Below are 9,375 nucleotides of genomic sequence, written 5' to 3'. Positions count from 1 at the left end.
AGACAAAAAAATACTTAGGAGGACAAAAATTTAGATCATAGATACTGTTGTAGTAAGTACACTACAATTTTAGAATTTCATAGGAAATGGGACATAAAGGGTCCTGTGCTAGCAAAATAAGTGTATTACAACAATTTTCCAATTGATGCAAGTCAACTGTCTTGAGAAATGGCTGCTTTTTCTAATTGGCACAAAGTTTATGCACTAGCAGAGGCTCTATTCTGAATTCCTGATGTGAGATGGCAAATGTGATTTTCCAGGATCACCATCAACACTATCCTGCGGAATCCAACCCAACCTGAAACACCTAAATCAGTCACTTGTTCTCCCCCTGGCTGATCAGCAATTTCTAGAAGACTTCCGCAGCCCTTCTACATGCTATTTTCCTTTTAATATTTTGTGCCACAATGTTAGTCCTTGGCTCTCATACTTGGTGGCTGACCACTCTGTCAAATACCCTTATCAATATTCTTCCTCTAAAGCTACTATTACTACATATACTAATATTTACAAATACACACACACAATTCCTATATACAGTTGTAAATTATAGCTACTAATACTTCTACCAAATGCTAAACACTATGCACTCTCATTTAATCTTCAAATTCAGAATCAAGTGCAATTATTACCCCAACTATGTAGATGTAAAAACTGAGGCTTAGAGACAGCAAATGAATGCCTAAGGCCATAAAGTAAATAACCAGAACAGACATTTGAATCAGCTGATAATCACCATGCTGCTTTTATGACCCTTCCTTTCCCAAAAGTTGGCGTGGCCCTGCGCAGTGATGCATGCCTATAGTCCCAGCTACTCAGGAGGCTGAGGTGGGAGGATCACTTGAGCCCAGGAGTTTGAGGCCGCAATGTGCCACGATCACACCTGTGAATAGCCACTGCACTCCAGTCTGGGCAACAGAGCAAGACCTTGTTTCCTAAAAAAAAAACAGTTGGTACTTACCAATGGCCTCTCTAATCAAAGTCAACCCTGTTTACAGGCTTTAAGTTGTCCCAGCATTTAGCTCCCAAGCCTTAAGAGCTTCAGTTGTGCTTACTAGTAAGCTAAGTAAACCCAAAGGTTCTTTCTTTTACAAGGCTTTCTATACTTCACCTTCAAGTCTTCAAGAAATAAAACCTTTTCATTCATCTTTTCCAATGAGTATTCCCAGACAAGTAACATCTGACTAAAAACAAAACCAAAATCTATCAAGTCCTGATGTTAATAGGCGCTACTTCAAGAAAATAATCAGCTACATTTACTGAGTACTCACTGCATCCAGACCCAGTTCTAAGAGCTTTAAACATATTAACTAACTGGGTCATCACAGCCATCCCATGAAGGTACTGTCATTAACTTGTTTTACAGATAAAGTTGAAATGAGGCTTAGATTACACAGCTAATAAGAACAGTTGGGATTGGAACTTAGGCAGTCAGGCTCTAGAACTCAGGGTTATAATACTACCCAATGATGTCCCCCATTTCTATTTCCACTACCACCTAGTTTTAATGCCATACATTATGAATGATATGAAAGAAGACAATCATGGTCTTTTTCTTAAATTTACCATTTAATTAAGAAAATTTTCTTTTGGAAAATATTAGGAAGATGACAATGATAACATAGCAATTTTACTGAGTGGAATACATATGGTAGTAACATGTGAGTAAGCTCAAGACACTGAACTTTCAAGGGAAAGTACGGTGGGAAAATAATCTTTCCTAAAGCTATCTGGGCAATCATGCAACGATCCTACACAACTGCTTACTACTGTACCTTATGCAATTATTTTACTACCTTGCTTCCAAATGACTTCATTTGTTTTCAACCTGCCTCTTTCCTTGGCCTCTATGTTCCTGGCATATAAAAGAGATGACTAAACGTTCTCCTTTACGAACTGTAAGAGCAGAGTTTAGTGTTCTATAAGTAACTGATATTCTGTGAACATCAGATGGCAAATGTGAAAACAAAAGCACTACACAAGGGGCTGTTTTGAAATCATAAGTAACATGCAAAAGAATGTTTTTTATAAAAGACATGAACAAGATCAGAGACTGAGGAAATGTATTCATGCTCAAGAAGCACTGACCCAACGCATAGGTGTCCACATGCACTAATGTCACTGGACTATGAAGCTGATTTTGATCCCTCCACCACCCTTAATCTGTAAAAGGCATCCCTGAAAGGGAATCAGCACCTGCCAGTCCTGCACCAGCACTGCCACTTTCTACCTTTTGCTACAGAAACACAGCCACAAACAATGATTGGTGAGGGGGCTTTCTGTCCCTGGCAAAGTTAGCAACAAATTAAGGTTATTCCTGAACTAGGTTAATTCTGAATTTATTTTGCTAACAAGATTTTTTAAACTGTACTGCTTTCTTTATTCATAAAATAAACTGGCACCCCAATAAAGACTTTTTTCACATGCTTAAGGCTTCACTTTTCACCTAATCAGTACTGATCATGCCATAGAAGATATACTTTAAAAGAATGTTTATGCATAAAAAAGGACTGCACACCTGGAGAGCCTCCTGAGACCCAACATCTCACTGTCATGAGTGTTCCTGGGAAAGCAGAAACAAACATTACATGTAAAGAGAAACAAAACAAGCAACATTGGAGGGTCATGTATAAACCATGTATGGTTGAAGAAAAAGAAGATTATTCAGTCCAAAGATAATATTTGAAACATTTCAACAAGGAAGACAGATGTTGGAAGAATGCACCCCCAGAATGAAGAGAATATACCCATAATCAATTTTTCTCACATTCTTTGGTATTAAAAAAAGGCGAAGGCAGAATCACAGCAGCACTTAGAAGACAAGTGGTACTTGGAAAACTCAGCCCTGACTTCTGTGGCCAAGATTAGCTACATTTCAAACCCAGATTCTTTTATTATTGTAGTGCATGATCTATATGGTTCTTTTATTTGTGTTTTTCACTTCATTTGTACAAAACAATTCCTAGGAAACCTGTTCATAAACAGACTTTTTGTCTGAAGTAAGATTTATTTTATTTTATTTTAAGAACATAATGCTTAACTGTCTTTTTACAGGAGGTTTTAGGGCAAAACCCTTTTTTTTTTTTTTTTTAGACGGCGTTTTGCTCGTCACCCAGGCTGGAGTGCAATGGCACAATGTCGGCTCACTGCAACCTCCACTTTCCAGGTTCAAGTGATTCTCCTGCCTCAGCCTCCCGAGTAGCTGGGATTACAGGCAACCAACACCAGGCCTGGCTAATTTTTTGTATTTTTAGTAGAGACGAGGTTTCACCACGTTGTCCAGGCTGGTCTTGAACTCCTGACCTCAAGTGATCCACCTGCCTTGGACTCCCAAAGTGCTGGGATTACAGGTGTGTGCCACTGCACCTGGCCAAAAACTTTCTTTTAACTTATTTGGGTGTCCCACAGACTACTAGCCACAGAGATAAGTAATTTTTTAGTATCTGGCCTGGGCTAATGCTTCGTTGGAACTGTTTTCTTAATACTCAACTAATTTAAGATCTTTCTTTTCATCCAGTGTTGGCACAAATTGTACCATCACTTTTGCCTCCATTACCTTCTTTTGCCTGAGAAGTTTTTATCTCTGATAGGTGACTGATCTGGAAAACACAGGTGATGCTGTAGTAGTTACATAATTACACTCAAAGTTGTTCTTGACTTGATGTCTTTGATCTGGTTTCACACTTTTCCTCTGCTGTCCCTGGTATAACAAGGAATTAAGAACTTGGAAGGATGAAATTCATAGGCCAGTAATGGAGGAGACTCACATCTCAGGTTATACCAATCAATTTAGTTACTATGGTAAAGCTTAAAAAATTCTCCAAAATGCTATCTATAAAAAGGAAAGCAGGACAGCTTCTCTTTTCTAAACTACTTTTTAAATTCTTCTTAGTGGATCTCTTAACGCATATACAGACTGTGTCAACAGTTACTAAAGACTTCATTCAACTTTGAATCTGCCAAGCCTTGCTACTAGTGATTAGCTTATTCCTTATTGAAGGTATCTTCCCTGGATTGACTATTGCTGCAAAGATGGTGAGGCAGTCACAATTAAAGGAGAATACAGTGTTCCACAACGATCAGGCGAGAGAAACTCTGTATGGAGAGAGATAGTCTTGCAAAATTCCTTATAGGATCCCAGCTTCGGAATCTCACAGTAAGATCCCCTTCCACAAAACCCGTGAGGAGAAAAGGTTAGGGAACTTGAGAGAAAGGTTAGATAGGAAAAAAACCCAAAAATCTAGCTCAACATTTTATGAGCTATAAGAAGTTATGATTTGTTATTTTATAATCTGACATTCTTATAATGGCAAACAAAGATGAGGTGAACAAGGACAAACAAACGGTAGGACCCAATAGCTTACCTCACTGCAGTGGTAGTATCAAATTTCTGCTTACCTTTCCTAATTCAAATTGCATCTTTGTAATTCACCATGTAGAAATTACCCAAGTTAGATTTAAGTGGCATTCTTAAAAAAAAAAACAAAAAAAAAAACAAAAAAAAAAACCCCAGACGGCAAAAAGAATAACATGTTTTGCCAAGCTACGTATGTAGTAGTCATTTGCATCTGGGTCATCTAAAAGTAACATGGCACTTTTACAAAAAAAAGCTAATCATCCAATTGCAAATGAATTTTAAAAGACAACACATTACCATATATTTAAAGCTTACAACTTGATAGCTTAAAAAATATTTATTTTCTTCACCTATCTAAAACAAAATAAATAGGAACTGAGATGCCCTCAGCTATAAGAAGAGTATATACCTTTTTCTTTTGGCACTACCAGTATCAGAGGTGGCTGAAGAGATCATGCTGTCTCCGTCCTCAATATCGTCTCTCCTGGCAAGCTCTTTCTTCTTTGCCTAAAACAGAGCAGATCTCAGGAGTCGAGCTCATGCTGCCAAACACTCCTCTGAATATATGAATGTTAAAGAGCTAGACATATCGGATTCACTCAGAAAAATACAATCACACGCAGGATGTACAAAATGAAAGAGTCATTAAACATTTTCAGCCGGGCGCGGTGGCTCAAGCCTGTAATTCCAGCACTTTGGGAGGCCGAGACGGGCGGATCACGAGGTCAGGAGATCGAGACCATCCTGGCTAACACGGTGAAACCCCGTCTCTACTAAAATACAAAACTAGCCGGGCGAGGTGGCGGGCGCCTGTAGTCCCAGCTACTCGGGAGGCTGAGGCAGGAGAATGGCGTAAACCCGGGAGGCGGAGCTTGCAGTGAGCTGAGATCTGGCCACTGCACTCCAGTCTGGGCGACAGAGCGAGACTCTGCCTCAAAAAAAAAAAAAAAAAAAAAAAAAAAATTTTAAAAAACTAATGTTAACAAAAGCCTGCATGACAAAAAGAGTAGGCTAAAAAATGGCTAGGCAAGTTGTAGAAGCATCCTGCTCTGGCCCTATTTAAGCAAAACCAACTCAGAGGGCCTTTGGTACTTCTGACTTCTAAGGGGCAGTGTGGCTAAGAATAAAGTTTAATGCAAGAAGTGAAAGAAGATCTACTTTTCAACACATGCATTTTTAAAGGCCCTCTGCCAAACAGAGCTGAAAGTCCAAGCACAGCAGGCTTAGGGAATGTACAGAGTACTAAAAAGGTAACACCTGAAAGACTTAGCACTAAGGTTCAGTGTTAATCATATAAAATGAAGACTCTATGGGTGATCTAAAATTGCCTTTGTTGCTTCCTTGTTCAGAGATTTGCCTTTCCAGAAAGATTCTACCAAAAACTGTCAGATAGACCCAATTTGTATTTCATATCTACCTTTTCATCTCAAAACCTGTAGATGAACCATGACCTGAGACATCCTTCCAAGGGTTCTCAGAAAGGATCTGATAAATTTACAGACAATATACAAAGATTAATTCGCTTTCAGATGTCCTTTCTCATAGAATCAGTCCTACCTTAACAAAGTCTAGAACCACAGGAATAAACTCTAAATGATGGAATATCATCTGTGATTGGAGGCTGACTTCATGAGAATCCCAAAATAACTGTACAGGGACCAATCCCTGCTTCCTCCAATCAGAAAGCTAACCCCATCTCAACTATTATTTCTACTCTATATAGCCATGACAACTCCAAAAAAATATTCAGCAGTACTTGTGGATGAAATACATAATAAATACATATTATAATATGTAAGTATAACATATAAACTCTCTCTATGTGTGTGTGTGTGTGTGTGTGTGTGTGTGTGTGTGTGTATATATATATATATATATATTTTGTTTGTTTGTTTGAGACAGGGTCTCACTCGGTTACCCAAGCTGGAGTGTAGTGGCACAATCTCGGCTCACTGCAACCTCCACCTCCCAGGCTCAAGAAATCTTCCCACCACAGTGTCCTGAGTAGCTGGGACTACAGGCATGTGCCATCAGGACCGGCTAATTTTTACAGTTTTTGTAGAGATGGGGGGTCTCGTTATGCTGTCCAGGCTGGTCTTGAACTCCTGAGCTCAAGTGATTCTCCCAACTTGGCCTCCCAAAGTGCTGTGATTACAGATGTGAGCCATCGCACCCAGCCAAATGATGTAATATTACTGCTGAAGGTGGGGGGGAATCACACATCTTACTAGAACACACTCAAAACATGCAAAATTATTTTAATCATATATACAACAAACTCAGCAAAAACAACAAATCAAACCTGCATAACTTGCTGCAATTTTAGAACTCGCTTGTAGATGGCTGAATTGGGCACATTATAGCGTTTGGCATTTTCAAACATCAAATTCAGATCACACTCCAAATGATCTAAAGTTTCATATTCTTGATTCTTCAGTTTTGTTCTGTGAAAGACAAAGAAATTGTTTGAATTTTCTGTCATGAAAATTATGAAACATTCTTCCTGAAAGTCCAATGCAAAATCTTAAAAAGCACTAGATGGTATCTTCACTGGTAATACTGATTAGGAACTTAAAAACGACTTTTGAGATACAAAGTAAGGAGGCAAAAGCACCATTACATTAAGATAATATGACAATTTACTTGAAAATCCAAAAGAATAAACTAAAACACTGTAAGAAATAATAAGAGGACCTAGTAAAGTGGTCAATTACAAAGCAAATATTCTACTTGGAAAAAACCCTAATGGAAAAATCCTGATAATAGTTAATAAGTGAACCTTATGAAGGTACGAAAAATAGGGAGGTTTTAAGTGACCTCAATGAAGAATCACGGTGATCTACCCATTTCTGAAAACAAAAGACCATTCTAGTTCATAAGGGGTTAAAGAGACAGTACTGACAGTGCAAAGTATTTATAAACAATAAAGAGTGGTCTTATGATGGTAAAAGAGAGACAGATATGTCAGAGTCCATTCACTTCTATTCTTCCAACATAAACACATAACAAATGACAGCTTAAAGTTGGGATTTTTACTTAAAAGTCTTAAGATTTCAAGTATCTCCCTTAAACACAATCATTTTTATTATATCTACTATCATAAAGACCTTCTGTACTTTGTACAAAGTAGAGTCACTATTTGCTGTAACACTATATGGATTTAGACAGGACAGACTTTAAATCTTTTGACTGTAGCATTTGCATGTTAACCACCAAAATCACAAAGATAGTTAACAATAACATGCATAAACAGCTTCACAGAATAAATACATTTTCTCTTAGAATGGCATTTGCACAGACGGGCGCAGAGGCTCACGCCTGTAATCCCAGCACTTTGGGAGGCCGAGACAGGTGGATCACGAGGTCAGGAGATGGAGACCATCCTGGCTAACACAGTGAAACCCCGTCTCTACTAAAAATACAGAAAATTAGCCATGTGTTGTGGCAGGTGCCTGTAGTCCCAGCTACTCGGGAGGCTGAGGCAGGAGAATGGCGTGAACCCAGGAGGCGGAGCTTGCAGTGAGTTGGGATCGCGCCACTGCGCTCCAGCCTGGGCAACACAGCCAGACTCCGTCTCAAAAAAAAAAAAAAAAAAAAAAAAAAAAGAATGGCATCTGCATGTTTTATTTAAAATTTACCAAAATCATATTCAGATTCTGTGTTGTGCTCCAACAGATGAATATTAGAGAACATCTCTGTGATGAAGCAAATAATAACTAAGAACAAATTCAGCTCTCAGTACCAGGTTGTGTAGCTAGCACCTAGAGTTCAAATTACAGCCTCACACTTATTCCCGTCAACTCAAAGGGTGGAGTGCTAGATGTTCTCAACACCCTCAAATAGACAGAAAACTCAAACTTGCAAATGACAACGAATAACAAACCTGCAGATATTTATCAGATTACTATTAATCAAGGGTAGTAGGGGAGGAAAAAGAAAAAAAAAATAGAGGGGACAAATCCCAGTACAGCAGAAGGTAGCATATGGAGTACACACTATCTAGTTCCTGCTTACTTTTCCATTTTTATTGCTTTTGGGGAAACTCAACTGTCTTCCTTCTGCCAATAGATCTTCCTAGGGGTACACTGTACAATACAGTAGCCACTAGCCATGCATGGATATTTAAATTAAAATTAAATAAAACTTAAAATCTAATTCCTTAATTGCACTAGCCACATTTCCAGTGTTCAATAGCCACATATGACTACTGTCTATCACACTGGAATATTGACGATAAACATTTTCATCATTGCAGAAAGTCTGTTGAATAGCACTGCCCCTAGACTTCCCTGTTGCTCTGTAGACCACAATGGAAGGGATCGTAGGCACAGTAAGGCTCCTGTCAGGCACCACTGGCTCACAATCCTCGGAAGGCAGCAATATCAGATATAATAGGTGACCCTTCAGAACTTTAGTGTGCTGGGCTTCAATAACTTCCCTATTCCTTACTCTCCCCTGTGTGCCACACAATTGTCATAAATTAGAAAGGGAAGGAGAGATATTACTGACTTAAAGCAAAGTTTATATTAGAAAATTTCAACTTGGAGGAAGGCTGTGCTGGCAGGGGACTGAGCTGGCTAAGAATTTATCTACTTTTGAACTAAGCTACTGTAGTAAGACTATTTAAATAATTAAAAAAAAAAAAAGAATGAAGGAGAAAGGAAACCAAGAACAAAAATTGTTCATAAATTTGAACAGGGAACTTCTTAACATCTGCAAGACTATCACTACCTTTTCTCAAGGCAAAGAATATAAAAGACATATTTCTAGGCTATTTCCCTAATGAATGTCAGTCTTAATTTCCATGTTATTTTAATAAGACCAAATAAACTAATTTTCTGTATCCTACTTGTATACAGGACCTCCAAAGTCTGGATTAAATAAAAGGACCGTAAATCCTACTGATCAAGGCCAGGCGTGGTGATTCATGCCTGTAATCCCAGCACTTTGGGAGGTCAAGGCGGGCAGACTGTTTGAGCTCAGGAGTTTGAGGCCAGCCTGGGCAACATGGCAAAACC

The 9,375-nt window shown here is 38.6% G+C and overlaps 1 protein-coding gene across 1 annotated transcript in view; it reads right to left on the bottom strand.

Annotated features, from left to right (window-relative positions):
- Positions 1–9,375, bottom strand: part of PBRM1 (polybromo 1) — a 154,888-nt gene that overhangs the window by 86,701 nt on the left and 58,812 nt on the right. Inside the window, 3 exon segments of the mRNA XM_017862427.1 lie at positions 1,794–1,800; positions 4,767–4,864; positions 6,660–6,801. Coding sequence (XP_017717916.1) covers positions 1,794–1,800; positions 4,767–4,864; positions 6,660–6,801 — 247 coding nt within the window.

The sequence above is a fragment of the Rhinopithecus bieti genome, unplaced genomic scaffold (assembly GCF_001698545.2).
Source record: "Rhinopithecus bieti isolate Rb0 unplaced genomic scaffold, ASM169854v2 scaffold_64314, whole genome shotgun sequence".
NCBI classification, from domain to species: domain Eukaryota; kingdom Metazoa; phylum Chordata; class Mammalia; order Primates; family Cercopithecidae; genus Rhinopithecus; species Rhinopithecus bieti.
This window is presented reverse-complemented; position numbering and strand designations above follow the sequence as displayed.